Below are 18,851 nucleotides of genomic sequence, written 5' to 3' on the forward strand. Positions count from 1 at the left end.
TAAGGAATAAAATGACAGTATCAGTTTCTAAGTATAGAATGAAAATAAAATGACACCAAAAGCAAGAAGGAGATAAACTATTAAAAAGTATAGTTCAAACAGATTACACCTCATAAGATTGGATTTAAACTAAATCACTCTAGAGACACCTTACCAAAATTAAATTACAGTAGGAAATAACATTGGAAATAAATCCAACGTTTAAATCAGCTAAAGTAATAGCAAAGAAAGGAAATACAACTACCATGTTTTTGCACATAGCATACTTGAGAAAATACCTAGTGAGAATAGTACAGTTGGCCAGGAAAGAAAACAACCCATAAAATATGCAGGTTATGTATGTAAAAGAATATCTTTTACTATTTGCTCATATTTGTATTGGCCATCAATTAAAATTAAAATTACTTCATTATTCTTCTCATAATTAAAAATAGTATATTTGAAGGGATGTACTGTAAAAGAAACAAATTAAGTATACATTTGTTCATATTTATTTTCAATTTTGGGATAATAACTGGATTGTGCTACAGTTGGGATCAGAAATTATGACAAGAATCTAAACTGAAATAAATGAACACACAAAAAAAACAAAAATTATCTACATAAAAGAATTTACACTAGTGGTAGGAATGGCACAAAACTGTATAATCAAATAAACAGTACTGTGCACATAATATTGTTCCATAAAGGATATATAAGTAACAATAATAAACAACAGGAACATACGTGAAACAGTGCCTTGTTTATTTCCTTTTGCTTGTGAAGAAGTTTCTGGCTGAGGAACAGCAGTTCTACAAGGATGAAAAACCAATAGTTATAAAAAGAGATTCAAATGGTAAAAAAGAAAACAACAACAAAATACTCCAGCTAATTGATTCCATTCAGAATTTATTCTAATGCAACACATACAAAAATAGAGTTTTAGTATTTTAAAGGGATGCATTAAACTTCAAGAAAAATATTATCTTGATTATGAGCAGATATTCATTTATAATATAATTCAAATTCTGTAATATATTTAAATTTTCTTTTAAGGAGTATTTTATTAATGAAAACATTCAACTTTATTAAGTATCAGCTATAAATAAAATACATTTTTATTCTCTATAATGGAAATTTAAAAAATATTTTAATTGCCATATTTCCATGTTGTTTTTTAAAATGTGCTGAAAAACAATCTAGTCTTTTTCTCTAACCTCATCTCTTACCATTCCTCACTTTTTTCACTTTCACTACCTCAGCAATTGTTCATAGTTGTCTGTAAGTCTCATGCCACTTTAAACCTTCATTCATTTCCTTCTGTCTAAAACAACCCTATGCCTATTTACCTTTGCCTGGTTAACTTATTTATCCTTTTAAATTTTGCTCAGACATTATTTCCTATAAGAGGCTTCCCTTGACCTGTAGTCATGGTTAACTGCTCCTTGTGTAAGGTGGTCATAAGCATCAAAGGAAATATCCATCATAGCATTTATGACACTGAATTAAAATTGCAAGTTTATAAATCAATCTCCTCTACCAGAATATAAGCTTTTTAAATGTATAGACTTAATTTTATTTATTTTTGTATTTCCAGGTGGTCTGTGCTCAATAATTTTTTACTGAACTGAAATGAATGGAGAAAAGGGGATGCACATTGTTTTGAAGCCAAGGAGAGGCCTGTTTTTGTAAGGAAAAAAAAATATCATATTGGCTTTTAGTATATTTCAGGGGTGAGTTCTCCTATTGTTATATTGCCAAAACTTAAGATATACACTGAAATTGAAATGCCATGTGATACAGTGATATACCTTAACATTTTTATAAAAGGACAAAGTTGGTGGTTCTAACCCACCAGCACTGATCCTTGGGAAAAAGATGAGGTTTTCTGCTAACACAGATTTTTAAAAAAGCATTGGAAACCCTATATAGGGTCTCTATGAGCAGGCATTAAACAACAATAACCACATACATAGTATTCTTCATTCCATTAGTTAGTTGTTGTTGTTTGCCATTGAATCAGTTCTGACTCACAGCCACTCTTGAATAGGGTTTCTAAGAGCGACTGGTAGCTATTAGTGAACTAAAAATAAGTAGCTTTCATGAAGGGAAGATGCATTCATTTAGCTATAAAACACAAATTAATATATATTTTAGAGTTGCAGTTTTGAACTTTTAAAATTATGAAAAGATGGTATTTCTAGAAATTAGTGGTAGTGGTTGTGAGCCGTCAAGTCCATTCCAACTCATGGTGGTGGTGGTGGTTATGTGTCATCGAGTTGGTTCCGACTCATAGCGACCCTGTATAGGGTTTCTGAGGCTGTAAATCTTTATGGGAACAGAAAGCCTCATCTTTCTCCCAAGGAGCAGCTGATAGTTTTGAATGACTGACTTTGAGGTTAGCAGCCCGATTTGTAACCACTACACTACTGAGCTCCTGTTCCAACTCATAGCCACCCTATATAGGGTTTCTAAGGTAGTAAATCTTTACAGGAGCAGAAAGCCTCATCTTTCTCCCACAAAGCGACTGGTATATTCCAACTGCTGACCTTGCAGTTAGCAGCCTAATGCATTATCCAGTATACTATCAGGGCTCCTCGTAGAAACGAATAACCAGGAGATACTATTAACTCTGAGGTAAATCTAAGTAACTCAAAAACAGTTAAATCACATGTATTTTAAGATTCTACCATATCTTAGAAATATTTCTTAAAAATGTATGATTATAAAGTGATTTTCCCCCTATTGGAAATAAATTTAAAAAATAGGTTACCAAACTCTAACATAATCATTATATTTAGCATAATTTTTAAAAAGTACCTTGGGATATTTTCACTGGACTATGTAATAATTCACTTACATGACTTACATGTCTTAAGGTGAGGGGCTAGGTGAACAAGTAACCTGAAAGGATACAACCTTGTCACACACCTTTTTAAAATTTTAAAACATTCAGTGTTCCTATGTTCTGCAGTGGTAGAATACTAGGGGTTATAGGTTGTATTCTAATCTTTCCCTCGTTGTTGGTGTTATTAACTGTCATCAAGTTTTTTCCAACTCATAGTGACCCTGTATAAGGTTTCTGAGGAGCCGCGAGTGAATTTGTACCACTGAGCTTGCTGTTCAAACTGATATTGCGGTCTAGTGCTTTATCCAATAATGCCACACCAAGACTCCTTACTACCACCAATTTATTGACCTTAGATACAAGTCATATATTGTAGTTGTTAAGTATTGTCGAGTTGGTTTCAAATCACAGAGACCCTATGTACAACAGAATGAAACACTGCCCAATCCTGTGCCACCTTCATGATCATTGCTATGTTTGAGCCCATTGTTGCAGCCCTATGTTAATCCATTTCATTGAGGTTCCAATAAAACAATAGAATCACATATTTAAAGAGCTAAAAATAAAAACGGCAAATTCAAACTTTATATACTGTGAAAACATTATTCAGAAATGAAGGTTACAAAAAGAGATGTTTTTCAGATAAATAAAAAGTGAGAGATTTTGTTATCAACAAGCCTACATTGAAAAATTTCAAGCCTCAACTTAAAATATTGAATGATTCTATGGGCAAAATATTGAATGATGCAGAAAGCATCAAAGATGTAAAGGATACACAGAGTCACTGTAACAAAAAGAAATGGTCGATGTTCAACCTTTTCAAGAGGTAAAATATGATCAAGAACCAATGATACTGAAGGAAGAAGCCCAAGGTGCATTGAAGGCATTGGCAAAGAACAAAGCTATACAAACTGATAGAATAAATATGGAAATATTTCAATAAACTGATGCGGTACTAGAGGCACTCACTCATCTATGCCAAGAAATTGGGAAGGCCTGGACAACTGATTGGAATATCTATATTTGTGCCCATTCCAAAGAAGGGTAACCCAGTGGAATGCGGAAAATATCAGACGATACCATTAATATTGCATGCAAGTAAAATTTTGCTGAAAACAATTAACAAATGGCTGCAACAGTACATTGACAGAGAACTGCCATAGGTTCTAGACGGATTCAGACAAGGACGTGGTGACGTCAGATGGATCTTGGCTGAAAGCAGAAAATACCAGAAAGATGTTTATCTGTGCTTTATTGATTATAGGAAGGCTTTCAGTTGTGTGGGTCATGGCAATCTATGGACAACATTGTGGGGAATGAGTATTCTGGAACACTTATTTGTGCTGTACATAGACCAAGAGACAGTCATGTGAACAGAACAAGGGGACACTGAATGGTTTAAAATTAAGAAAATTGTGTGCCAGGTTGTTGATTTTTGTTTTTTTTTCCCACTATACTTATTCAGTCTGTATGCTGAGCACATAATCTGATAAACTGGATTATATGAAGAAGAACATAGCATCAGGATTGAGGGAAGACTCATTAACAACCTGTAATATGCAGATGATATAACCTTGCTTGCTGAAAGCGAAGAGGACTTAAAATATTGATGAAGATCAAAACCCACAGCCTTTGTTATGGGTTATACTTTAATTTAAAGAAAACAAAACTCTTCACCACCGGACCAATAAATAACATCAAGATAAATGGAGGAAAATTTGAAGTTGTCAAAGACTTCATTTTGCATCAATACTCATGGAAGCAGCAGTCAAGAAATTAAATGACGTATATTGCATTAGGTAAATCTGCTGTACAAGTGCTGAAGAGCAAAGATGTGAGTTTGAGTACTAAGGTATGCCTGATCCAAGCCATTGCATTTTCAATAACCTCATATACGGACCGTGAAGAAGGAAGACCATAGAAGAATCGATCCATTTGAGTTGTTATGTTGGACGGGAATATTAAAAGAACTATGGACTGCAAAACAAAACAAAACAAAAACAAAATCTGTGTTGGAAGAAGTACAGCTAGGATGACCAAACTTCGTCTCTCATACTTTGGACATATTATCAGGAGGGACCACTCCCTGGGAAAGGAAATCATACTTGGTAAAGTGGAGGGCCAGAGAAAAAGAGGAAGACCCCCAAAGAGATGGACAGGCATAGTGGCAGGAGCAATAGGCGCAAGCATAGCAAATACTGTGAGGTTGGTGTAGGACTAGGCAGTATTTCATTCTGTTGAGCCAACTGAATGGCACCTAACAACATCAACCCAGTAACATTATTTCAAAACACTGAAGCAAAAAATTGTTGTTGTTGTTAAGCACCGCTTAGTCAGTTCTGACTTATAGCTACCCTGTATAGGGTTTCTAAAGAGCAGCTGGTGCTTATACTACAGCACCATACCAGGAATCCAAGTTAACAGGACTAAAAGAAGAAGTAACATATTCATCATCATAGAGGAAGATGTTAATACACCTCTTAATTGGTTGATAGAAAAATCAGACAAATAGTCAATAAGAATACAAAAGATATAAACATAATTAACATACTTGGATCTAACTGACAAATACAAAACAGTGCACTGACCAATGACAGAATTCATATACATTTGAAGCATTTACAAAAATTGACTATATGGTTACCATAAGGAAAAACTTTAAACTAATTTCAAAGAATGAAAAAAAAAATCAGAAGATTTATTCTGTTCAGAATGGAGATAAACTGAAATAAACAATAAAATGGTAATAGAAAATCCTTATGTGACTGGAAATAAACTTTCCTAAATACTTTGGAAAGCAATATACTTTCCAAAAAGTCACGAGACAAAAAGAAATCACAATAAAAGCAGCAAATGCTTAACTGAATGAGAATGAAGTAAAATTCAACTAAACAATGCTTAGAATGAAATTTATAGCATTATAAGCATATATGAGAAAAGAAGAAAGACAAAAAATCAATTATTTAAGTAATTAGTTAGATTAGCTAGAAAAGAAAGCAAGACTTTATCTAGAAAAGAAAGACAGAAATCATAAATTACAAGTATCAGGATTAAAAATGGGTACATCACTACAGATTATACAGAAATAATAAAAATAAAAAACCCAAGAAGATATTATGAACAATTCCACACCAGTAAGTATTATAATTTTGATGCAAATGCCAAATTATTTGGAAATGAAAAGTGGCAGAAGAAATGTAAAATATGAATATTCCAAAATCTATTTGAGAAAAGGAAGTCCCTAGATGATGCAAGTGATTTGCTAACTTAAAATCAGGCAATTCAAATTCACTCAACGAATCTGTGGAAGAAAGGCATGGTGAACTACTTCCATATACTTATATCCAAGAAAACTCTGAAGCAGTTCTACTCTGTAACAGAGTGGTGTTGCCCATGAGTTAGAATCAACTTGATAGCAACAGCTTGGTTTTGAATGATCAAGTAAAGAAATACAATCCATTTTGCAAAAACCTTCCTGAAAGAAAACCTCAGACTGGATGGTTTTGCTGGATTTCTTTTAAACATTTAAGTAGCATCCTGGTTTGAGACTGTAGGTTAAGCACTGGACCATAAAGTTGGCTTGAAACACAGGTGAGCAGTTCAAACCCACCAGCTGCTCCTCATAAACTCTAATAAGGTCACTATGAGTCGGAACCAACTCGATGGCACTTAACAACATAATCTTATACAATATCGTCAAGGAAAAAAAAAGAATAAACAATTCTCAATTGTTTTTATGAGACCAGTTGATATTAAATTTGATACCAATGCTGACAATGATAATAGAAGAAAAATTTACAGATCAATCTTTTTCATTAACATTGGAATGAAACTGCTAAGCAAAAAATTATCAAATCAAATCTACTGATATACAAAAAGGTTGTATGTCACAATTAATATATCCAACTAAGTTACATTTGGAGTCGGTCTGGTGTTGTAGGATAAACACTGGACTGCTAACTCTTGGAAACCCAATACAGAGCCACTGTGAGTCTGAACCGACTTGTGGCACTTAATAATAGCGTTAAGATTTCTTCTTGGAATTCATGAGCAGTTTAACATTTCAGAAATTAATCAAGTTAAATATATGAAAAGAAAAAAAACTAAAATTCAACAGACCAATATGTTGAGAGTAAACATTTAGCAAAATTTAACTCAAATTCATGAGAAAATCTGAGCAAACTATCATTAGAAGGAAAATTCCTAATCTAAAAAAATATTTACCAAAATCTTATAGCAAATGCAATACTCAACAGTGAGTGGAATTCTGATAATTTTCTTTCCGAGATCAGAAATGAGAAATAGATGCACTCTACCAATTCTATTCATTGAATACCAATTCTATTCATTATACTGAGAATTTTAACCAGTCAAGTAAGACAAGAAAAAAAAAAAAAAAAAAAAAGCAAGATTATTGGAAAGGAATATCTACCATTCTTTGCATATTACATGAATTTTATATAGAAAAAATTAAAAAGTACCTATTTTAAAAATTGATAAATGAATTTATCAAGATTTGTAAGACACAAAGTCAATATACTCCTAAAAACTGCTGCCCAATATACTGTGAAAAACTGCTGCCAATGAAATGGGATAAATGAAGATTGATATCCTAGTAATTAGTGAGTGGAAATGGACTGGTATTGCCCATTTTGAATCTGATAATCATGTGGTTTACTATGACAGAAATGACAAATTGAAGAAGAATGGCATCATCAGAAAGAACATTTCAAGATCTATCTTGAAGTACAATGCTGACAGTTCAAACTCACCAGCTGCTCATCAGAAACACTAAAAGAGTTGTTATGAGTCGGAACTGACTCAACAGCACTTAACAACAATAACAAAAATGAAGAAGAGTTGATACCATTATTTATCAAATTTATGTACCAGTGATGATGAAATTGAAGAATTCTACCAACTTTTTTAGTCTGAAATTGATCAAACATATAATCAAGGTATATTGATAATCACTGGTGATTGGAATGCAAAGGTTGGAAACAAATAGGAAGGATTAGTAGCTGGAAAACAACCTTGGTGATAGAAACAATGCTGGAGATAGCATGATAGAATTTTGTAAGATCAATGACTTATTCATTGCAAATACCTTTATTAAACAACACATATGACAACTATATACATGGATCTCACCATATGAAATATGCAGAAATCAAATTGACTACATCTGTAGGAAGAGATAGTAGTAAAGCTCCTTATCATCAGCCAAAACAAGGCCAATGGAAGACTGTGGAACAGACCATCAGTAGCTCATCAAAGTTGGGTTGAAGCTGAAGAAAAAACAATCCACAAGAGCCAAAATATGACCTTGCACATATGCTACCTGAATTTAGAGCCCATCTTAAGAACAGATTTGATGCATTAAACACTAATGACCGAAGACCAGAAGAGTTCTGGGATGACATCAGGAACATCATTAAGATCATTAAGAATACAAGAAAAACGAAAAGATCAAAATGGATGTCAAGAAGAGACTGAAACTTGCTTTCCAGTATGTTGTTGTTGTTGTTGTTAAGTGCCGTGGAGTCAGTTCCGACCCATAGCGACCCTGAACAGGGTTGCTCTCCAGTATAGAGATGCTAAAACAAGTGGAAGAAATGAAGATCTAAAAGAGTTGAATAGAAATTTTCAAAGGGCAGCTGAGAAGACATTCAAATATTACAATGAACTATGCAGACCTGGAGTTATAAAACCAAAAAAGAATATGTTCAGTATTTCTCAAGCTGAAAGAACTGGAGTAAAAAATTCAAGCTTTGACGTGCTGTTTTGAAGGATTCTATGGGCCCTCGAATGACATTGTGGGTTAATGTGCTGGACTGCAAGGTAATTTTGAATCGTAAGATCAGCGGTTCAAGTTCACTGCTCCTTGGAAACCCTATACAAGGTTGCTATGAATTGAACTGACTCAACAACAACATAGGCATGTTGCAAAAATGCATCAATAGAAGATGGAAGGAATACACATAGTCATTGTACCCAAAAGAGATAGTCAATGTTCAATCCTTTCAAGAAGTAGCATATTATCAAGAGCTAATGGTACTGAAGGAAGAAGTCCAAGGTGCACTGAAGGCACTGGCAAAGAGCAAGGCTCTAAGAATTGATGGAATACAAAATGAAATATTTCGACAAACTGATGCAGCACTGGAGGCACTCACTCATCTATGCTAAATAAATAAATAAATAAATTGGAAGATAGCTCAACTGACTTGAAGCAAGGTTTTATCTATCATTAATAGCACATGCAAGTAAAATTTTGCTAAGATAATTTTAAAATGGCTGTCATAGTATATTGACTGGTAACTTTCAGAGGTTCGAGCCAGATTCAGACAAGGACATGGAGTGAGAGATATAATAGCTGACGTCAGATGGATCTTGACTGAAAGCAAAGAATACCAGCAAGATGTTTAGCTGTGCTTTATTGACTATGCAAAGGCTTTCAGCTGTGTGGATCATGGAAAGCTATGGATAACATTGTAAAGAATTGATATTCCAGTATACTTAATTGTGCTAATCAGGAACATGTACATAGACCAAGAGGCAGTTGTTCCAACAGAACAAGGGTCACTGAATGGTTTCAAACCAAAAAAGGTGTGCACCAGGGTTGTATTCGCTCACTATTTGCATACAGCCTGTATGCTGATAATTCAATAAACTGAATTATATGAAGAAGAACATGGCATCAGGATTGGAGGATGATTAATTAACAACCTGTGTTATGCAGATGATAAAACCTTGCTTGCTGAAAGCAAAGAGAACTTACAACGCTTACTGATGAAGATCAAAGACCACAGCCTTAAGTATGGATTGCACCTCAATGTAAACAAAGCAAAACTCTTTACAACTGGATAAATAAATAGCATCATGATAAATGGAGAAAAATTGAAGCTGTCAAAGGCTTCATTTTGCTTGGATCCACTATCAACACTTATGGAACCAGCAGTCAAGAAAGAAATCAAAGGACAGCAAATCTACTGCACAACACCTCTTTAAAATGTTGAAGACCAAAGATAACAGTTTGAGGACTAAAGTGCACCTGATCCAAGTTATGGTATTTTCCATAGCCTGATATAAAATTTGAACAATGAATAAGGAAGACTACAGAAGAATTGATGCTTTTGAGTTATGGTGTTGGAGAATAAGTTTTAAAGTACCATGGACTTCTGAAAGAACAAACAAATCTATGTTAGAAGTACAGTCAGAATGCTCCTTAGAAGCCAGGATGGTGAGACTTCATTTCTCATATTATCCAAAGGGACCAGTCCCTAGAAAAAGACATCATGCTTGATAAGGTGGAGGGTTAGTAAAAGAGAAGAAGACCCCTCAATGAGATGGATTGGCACAGTAGCAGTGATGGGCTCAGGAATAACAATGATGGTGAGGACAGCGCAGAACCAGACACTGTTTTGTTCTGTTGTGCTTAGGGTCACTATGAGTTGGAACCAAGTCAATGGCACCTAACAACACCCAACACAATAAAAGATAGATATTATAAATGATTCTGCATTCAGCCTGCTGCACAAGTATCTGGGCTTTCCTGTCACTTTAAAGAATCAGAAACTCTTAATCATATGCAATTTACTATGAATGTGGTTTAAGTAGGAAAGACTTATATACAAGCAATTGGCAAATAAATGCAAGCAATAATGTTTTAGTTTAAAATGAAATGCTTAAATATGTTTTTTAGTGTTTAAAATATGCATGAGATATGCAATCACTCTGCAGAAAGCTATTCGGCCTTTTGTTCTCAGTTCTTCCTAGCCAGACTAACACCTAAAAGTACTGAATAGTGGCTAACCAGACCAAGCGGGACTTCCTGAAGACTCAGTGCTGACTAAGCTTTAGGAAGCATGTTGTTATTTAACATGTGCATCTGGGAAGACCAATGAAAGCCCTGAGCCCTAAGACTCAGATGAGTTTCATGTTTGATGACCATGCATGGGAAATGGTAGCTTGTCCTTCTTTGAGACATGAAAGCTAGATGCTGTGACTTCTTCTAGAACTCACTCTATGTATATCTTTATCTGTATCCCTTTTGATTGTTATAAATGTGAAGTGGGTAAGTATAGTTTATATTCTGTGAATTCTGTAAGTCATTTCCAGTGAATTAACAAGCCCACAGGGTACCTGGAAATCTGTAAGAAAGTGTTCTAACTTGAGAAGTCTGACCTAGCTCTGGGCTGGATGGAGAAGTGGGAAGCTGAGGACTGGATCCATTTCCATATTTTGGAGACTGGATTCATGCAGATCCTTACCTGGCAGGTAGCAATGAAGATGGGATTTACCCACTGTGTCCCTTGTTTAGTGCAGTATTATTTTATAATTTCCCATTTAAAAGGTATTCTCAATAAGTCATGCTACTACAATCTTGTTGTTAAGCACTGTTGAGTTGGTTCTGACCATAGCAACCTGGTACAAGGTTTCCAAGGAGCAGCTGGTCGGTTTGTGGTCCCCAGTTCAGTGCTGGTCCTACAGAGTCACACCAGGAGTCCTGCTTTTACTATAACTGATCATTACATAGGCTAGACACAGGACCTAAAATGAGAAAATGCATATGGTATGCACATATGTAAATTACTTACGGTTTATCATTTGGGCCTTGCAGAATTCTCTTCTTCTTGCTAGGACTCAAATTTGTAGATTCAGTGTGAGAACACTGAGAACCTGCAGGTTCAATGTCATTGTGATGCCGTTTACCTTCTCTTTCCTGATGTTGACTTGCTCCTTTTGCTGCTTGGGATGTTGAGGGTAGAATAGCATTCTAAAAATGAACAATTAAAGAAAGCATTTAAAACTAATTCTCAAAAAGTATTTCTCCTTTCAAAGACTATAATTTTAGTTCACAGGTTGGTTGTTTTGTTTTTGATAATCCTGAGAGTTGTGATGTGCTTTTATGAAGATGACTTATCTGAATCTATATGACTTAAGTATTTTAAAAAGGAATGTAAATAAAAATCCTTCTTATGTATACTAGAATAATGTAAAAGTTCAATTAGATGATTATTTCCATATGAACAGTAATGATCCTAAAAAAATATTTTTTAAAAGATAAACTAATGGGAAAAAAAGATAAACTAGTGGGATTAATTAACTAATTTATCTTGATTGTATCTATATCCCAGAAATAATTTCTTTTAATTATTAGATAGACCATTTAACCTACAAGAGTTCTTATAGAACCTGTGTAATACCAGGCCAAATATATAGAGGTAAAACTTTGGGGGAAGAAACCTTTCTGTAGTTCTGGCCTGGACAAAAAGTGAGAGAAAAAAACACATATAAGAGGTCTTCAAAAAGTTTATGGAAAAATGGAATTAAAGGATAATAAGTCTTTTCCACAAACTTATTGCAGCCCCCTCACATACAACCTGGGAATTTAAATATATAATCATAATAGACTCAAGTTATACAGGAAGCAAAAACAAGACACCATGAGCAAAATAAGATACCACGTATTGCGGAACTTGGGCAATGTCAGAGACTGACATTCAGCGAAGCCTGTCTCAAAATAAATGACAGAAAAGGAAATAAAAATGAATTTTTCCTATGTTGTTGGATTTACATCATTAAGAATCATTACATGTGTGTTCTGAATGAAATGTACAAGATACATATTGTAATTATTACAGTGCTTTCAGAGATATACTATTAGTTCTCTGGCACCATACCTGAAGTGTTTCTGATGTTGAAGCACTTTCAGTTGCATCACTATGGGGGATATACTTTATAACAGTAATTATCCCCTGAACTGCAACGCGCTTTTGTTCCCTATACTGCAAGTCTTCAATCTCCTTCCTCACTTCACTTATAGTTGTCAAGAGCGACTCAACTGCAAAAGAGTAATCCCAAGGAAATTGTAAGGTTTAAAGAACTGAAATGATAAAAATAAGAATTAGATTTGCAATACAATTTCACAACATAAAAAATTAAAAACTTGATATGTTAACCTAAAATTTTAAGACATTGAATTTATATTTGACATCCCCTTATGTCATGTTTTTGTTTGTTTATTTGCTTGTTTTTGTTTTTATAAGGAGACCAGGGGGCACTGTAGGTTAAGCACAGGTCCACAAGGTTGGCAGTTCAAACTCATCAGCTGCTTTTCAGGAGAAAGATGAGGCTTTCTGGTCTCGTAAAGATTTACAGCCTCAGAAACTTGCTACATGGTTGCTACGAGTCAGAATCGGCTGGATGGTAGTAGGTTTGGTTTTGGCTTTTGGTAAGTAGTTTTTATAAAATAGGCAAAATACTTTCATCGGTTAAATTATAACGCAGACTTCCTGTCCAGTCTTCATTTGGAACAGAAACTTAGCACATTGAAACTAACTTATTTCAAACTATAAAGTATTGCCCAGAGACTTAACAGAAACACATATCTTATTTCTAACCTTATGTGGCACTGTAGGATAATGCACTAGACCGCAAGGTTGGTTTGAACCGCAAGGTCAGTGGTTCAAACTCACCAGCTACTCCTTGGAAATCCAATACAGGGTCACTATGAGTTGGAACCAACTCAATGGCATGTAACAACAACAATATTATGAAGTACAAGAGGATGCCAATATTTAGATAAGTTAGCATTTCAAGGTTACTGATTTTTTTCCCAAAACCACACAATTACCCCATAGCTTTTAAAAAAGAACATAGTTACGTTAAACTTTTCAACTACCATATCTTAATCCAACTATAAAGTAAATTAATGTTAAGCCTCTCATGAATACTTTAATTCAAATTCAGCATCTCATTTACATTGATTTCACCTTTATTTAAAGGTAACACTCAGCTGTGTTACATACAATATATACAATTCCATAAGAATAGTATACAGTTGTCAGTGTATGGATATCAAATGGCTCAGCATCTATTTAGGCTTTAGTTTCTTTATGTAACTTCATAGGAGTTGAGATGTACCAAGGTCAGATATAATCTTAATGACATTAAATCAATATATTCTCTCAGGTTAATAATCTTCTACATTTTATCTTCTCTTTAACTAAAGATCAAAATATTAAACTTTAGGAGGCATGACATGTCTGCATAAAGACCAACTGAATAGTAGTAAGTATTTGCACAATTTGTCTCCCTCAAATAAAAGAAAAAAAGCTGACCAAATGAAATAGCATACACCATACATAAAGCTTATAAACATATCCCAAAAGATTAGCAATTATATTAGTACCTTTAACAGAACTACTATACTTCGAAAATGTCTCTGGCACTGGTGGATAGGGGTAATATCCACCAAAAACAGTATTCTTCATTTCCCCATGATCCGGCTTTGTTTTGATCCATTGAATAAAGTTTTTTACCTTGGTATCATAGGTATATGGTTGGCCTCTGGGACCTTTTTGCACAAATGGATGAAACATTAAAAGGAAAAAAGAAAAAAAAAATCTCTATAGGAAACTGCATAAACATTTTTTATACAAAAATAATTTAATATCAAAATAAAATCTCTACGTCATTAAGAAAGGATGTCAAGTTCACTTGCTTACTATGTAGCAGATAATTATTCTTAATATGCATATAAAGATTACCCAGCTATGCTAAGCAAATCTTATATCAGGAAGGAAGTCAGATGTAATAGAGTTTAAATGGACTAATCTGTAACTGGCTACAGGAAGCTGAACACCTGCAAGAAAATAAAAACTAATTATATGGATTTTTCTGGCTATCCGAATGTTTGGCATACTTTTAAAAACCAATTTTTAAAAAAATCATGTATTAACCTAGATGCATAGTATCATGTATAAAATGGCTATAAATACATGGCTTAGCATTTAAACTTATAGTCTTAAAGCATACTTAAAATGCCGTATTTTCATCTGATATTATTAATATTTTTAAATCAAGGACTTGACAAATAGATATAGGAACTTTTCCTAGGCATCTTTTTCTTTCTTTCTTTCTTTTTTTTTTTTTTTTTTTACAAATTTGCTAATTACCAACGTGGCAGATTCTAATAAACATCCCATTCCACACTATTTCCTTATTGTCTAATTTGGTAAATTTTACTTTTTTTTTTTAAATCTTCTTATCAGGGGAATAGAGAAAAATAATGTACTAGTAGTAGGCAAGTAGTAAGACTCTTCTTGCTATATACATAAAACATAAGATTCTGGAGCTTAATTCTAATACATTTTTGTTTAAAATACCCAAAGGATATAAACACAATTCTCCAGTGAATCACAAAGCCATTGCTTCAATCATAAATAATCCAAGAGTAATATATTTCATAGTCTCGTCTTTGTTCAAACTTTTGCATAAAGAGTCATGAAAATAAAGCTATCTAGTGGTTGAATATTGTAATTAAAAGTTTATTAGATATGTTCTAAAGTGAGACAATATATTTCCAATAAAGTATATACCAAGAATTTACTCACCAATAATAAATATTCGACTCTCATCTGTAGTAGTGAGATAAAGCAGTTTAGGTACTTGATCATTACTTCTCACAACTTTCAACTGTGTACACATGAAATATGTCACTGGAAAAATGAAAACATATATGAAATGACATACCAAGGTCAGGCTTTAACACAATACTTCTCAAACTTACATAGCATAATGACGTGGAAATTTCATTATTTCAAATCTCTGGAGCTATTGTTAAAATGCAAATTCCAATTCAGTAGGTCTAGTGTGGAGACTGAAATTCAGCATTTCTAATAAACTCATAGGTGATACTGGTGTTAATCATAAACTCATAGTCTCCTTTGACTATATGTTGAGCTAAAATGATCTAATGTTTATTTATTTTACTTTCTACAAGAAATCATCCTTTCCTTTAGAAAGTACAACTGCATCTAGCTGAAGTTGATTTCTTGCTGCATAGTTGAAGAGTGTAAGAGTCATTTTAACTGGGCCCACAACAGTTCTACAAAGATAAAATCTAACTTTCTCCATATTACTTTCACAGATACACCAAATTTAACACTGATTCCTAAATTAATCTGAGTCCTTCCAATAGCAAGGTCTATACAGCTTTAAATTGTATTAGCTTATGCAAGTGTCTTATGTCTCTTGTGTGTTTCTCTTGTGAAGCACTATAGGATAAGCACTGGACTGATACTGCAAAATCGGCAGTTCAAACACCATCTTCTTGGAAAACATATACAGGATCCTTTTGAGTCTAAATCAGCTCAATGGCACTTACCAACAACAACAATCAAGTATCTTATGTCTCCTGTGTGTTTATCTTAATTAAACTTTAAACCACATTGGCAGGGATTATACCACCTGTTTATTTTCTTCTCATCTTGATAACTAACTTTATAATTAAAAAACAAAATCCTTAGAAATGATCTAATGTCTTCAGTCTTCAACTATTTATAAAAGCTATTGATTGTTTAAAAAAAAAAAAAAAAAAAAAAAAAACACCTCACCACTGAAGCAGTAAATAACATCATGATAAATGGGGTAAAGATTGAAATTGTTAAAGACTTCATTTTGCTTGTATCCACCATCAACACTCACGGAAGCAGCAGTCAAAAAATCAAATGATGTATTGCATTAGGGAAAATCTGCTGCACAGATCTCTTTAAATTGTTCAAGAGCACAGATGTCAGCAGTTTGAGGACTAAAGTGTGCCTGACCCAAGCCATGATATTTTTAATAGCCTCATATGCCTGTGAAAGTTGGATAATGAGTAAGGAACACCATAGAAGAATTGATGCATATGAGTTATGGTGTTGGAGAAGTATATTAAAGGAACCATGGACTGCAAATGGAAAAGAAAATCTGTGTTGAAAGAAGTACAACCAGAATGCTCCTTAGAAGTCAAGATGGCCAGATTTTGTCTGTCATACTTCAAACGTATTATCAGGAGGGACCAATCCCTGCAGAATGACATCATACTTGGTAAAGTGGAGGGTCAGAGAAAAAGAGGGAGACCCCCAATGAAATGGATTGACACACTGGCAGCAGCAATGGGCACAAGCATGGCAGCAATTGTGAGGATGATGCAAGACTAGGCAGTGTTTCATTCTGTTGTATATAACGTTGCTATGGGTCAGAATCTATTCGAAGGCACCTAACAACAACAATAACAATAGATAATTAAAAATCAACAAAACTAGAAGTTAGTTCTTTGGAAGGATTAATGAAATAACAAACAGACTACTGGCAAGTCTAACAAAGGAAAAGAAGGAGAAGATGCAAATAACACAAATAAAAATTTAAAATACACCATGTCACAACAGAACCAACTGAAATAAAAATTGTAACAGAATACTAAGAAAAACTGTACATGAACAAATTTGAAACCTAGAAGAAATGTGTAAATTTCTAGAAACACACTAGCTACTTAAACTAACACAGATTGAAGTAAAAAATTTGAACAGATCCATAACAAACGAAGTTCAACAAGTTGTTTAAAACATCCAACCAAAAAAGTCTTGACACAAATGGCTTTACCATATAATTCTACCATACTGTCAGAGAAGATATGACACCTTACAGAGAAGACACCATACACCAGAGCATAGAAGAAGACAGAATATTTCCAAATTCATTCTATGAAGCAAGCATAACTCTGATATTAAAGCTTGGCAAGGACAATGCTACAAAAGAAAATTATACAACAGTATCCCTCATTAAAAAAAAAAAAAAACTCAACAAAATTCTAACCAATATAATCCAACAACATATCAAAAAAATAATATATCATGGCCAAGTTGGATCCATACCAGGTATGTAAGATTAAGTCGGCATTAGAGAAGAAATGCAATCCAGCACATAAATAAAAAAAGAAAAGAACCACATGATTATTTCAATCTATGCAGAAATGCATTTGAGCAACTCTAATATTCATTTGTAATTTAAAAAATTCTCCCCAAAATAAGAATAGAAAGAAAATTCTTCAACATAATTAAGGGAATATGAGTGTAAATCAGAAAGTATTGCTACTGAGGGTTCCATTTCAGACATGCATAGGTTTATTCCAAACAGAATATGTTAAAACACATCTCTACACACTCCCTGATCTCAAAATCTACCCTATACAGCTATGGTAGTCTAAACTGCCTTGTATTGATACAATCAGTGACAATGGATAAGTTAATCATCAACTTTATATGTACTGGAAAGAGATCTCAGAAAGTCAAAGCACTGCTAAAGAAGAACAAAATAGAAGGCTGCATACTCCTAGATCTCAAAATCTACCTAAACAGTTATGGTAGTCTAAACAGCCCTTTATTGATACAATGACAGGCATGCACACTATATGATCCAGCAATCCCACTACTATGAATATGTCCTAGAGTAATAAGAGCCATGACATGAATAAATTTATGCAAACCCACGTACATTAAGAGTAGCAAAAAAATAGAAGCAACCTAAGTGCCCATCATCAGAAGAATGGATAAATAAACTGCAGTACTTACACAATGAAATACTACACAACAATAAATAATAATGAAGAATCCATGAATATTCTAAGTAAAGTAAGTCAGTCACAAAAGGACAAATATTTATGAAATCACTATTATAAAAAGTCAAAACAACAAATATATACACAGAAAGAAACATTCTTTGATAGTTATCAAGGATGGGAGAGTAAGGAAGAGTAAATTAGTAACTAGAGAGTACACATGTATTAATGGGGGTAAAGGAAAAGGGAATATACACTAAGGTGGAAGGCAGCACAGCATGACCAATGGCAAAGAAAAACACTGTGAAGTGCACAAGAATAAATGACAGCAAAGATAAATAATACTGCGTGCACAATTCTGAAATGATAGTAATAACAAGCAACATCTAATAGATATAAGGAGCTCTGGTAGCGTAAGGCTCCTAACTTCATGGTCAGCAGTTCGAAACTACCAGTCGTTTCATGGGAGAAAGATGAGGCTTTTAGCTTCCGTAAATATTTACAGCGTCAGAAACCCTATACAGAGTCACTATGAGTCGGAACCGACTCTATGGCACATAACCGCCACCACCACTAGTAGATATAATAAGTTGGCATACGTGCTGAATAGATGTGGAAAGAATTGTAATTCACTCATGA

At 33.9% G+C, this 18,851-nt stretch overlaps 1 protein-coding gene across 1 annotated transcript in view; it reads right to left on the minus strand.

The window, feature by feature from the left end:
• Positions 1–18,851, minus strand: part of LOC102810786 (chromosome unknown open reading frame, human CXorf57) — a 49,824-nt gene that overhangs the window by 17,072 nt on the left and 13,901 nt on the right. The window contains exons 7-11 of the mRNA XM_006871071.1: positions 15,226–15,330; positions 14,022–14,186; positions 12,511–12,671; positions 11,425–11,603; positions 727–791 (exon numbers count right to left, since the gene is read on the minus strand). Of these exons, the coding sequence (XP_006871133.1) occupies positions 727–791; positions 11,425–11,603; positions 12,511–12,671; positions 14,022–14,186; positions 15,226–15,330 (675 nt within the window). The remainder of the gene's footprint in view (positions 1–726; positions 792–11,424; positions 11,604–12,510; positions 12,672–14,021; positions 14,187–15,225; positions 15,331–18,851) is intronic.

Source organism: Chrysochloris asiatica, unplaced genomic scaffold, assembly GCF_000296735.1.
Source record: "Chrysochloris asiatica unplaced genomic scaffold, ChrAsi1.0 scaffold00159, whole genome shotgun sequence".
Lineage (NCBI taxonomy): Eukaryota > Metazoa > Chordata > Mammalia > Afrosoricida > Chrysochloridae > Chrysochloris > Chrysochloris asiatica.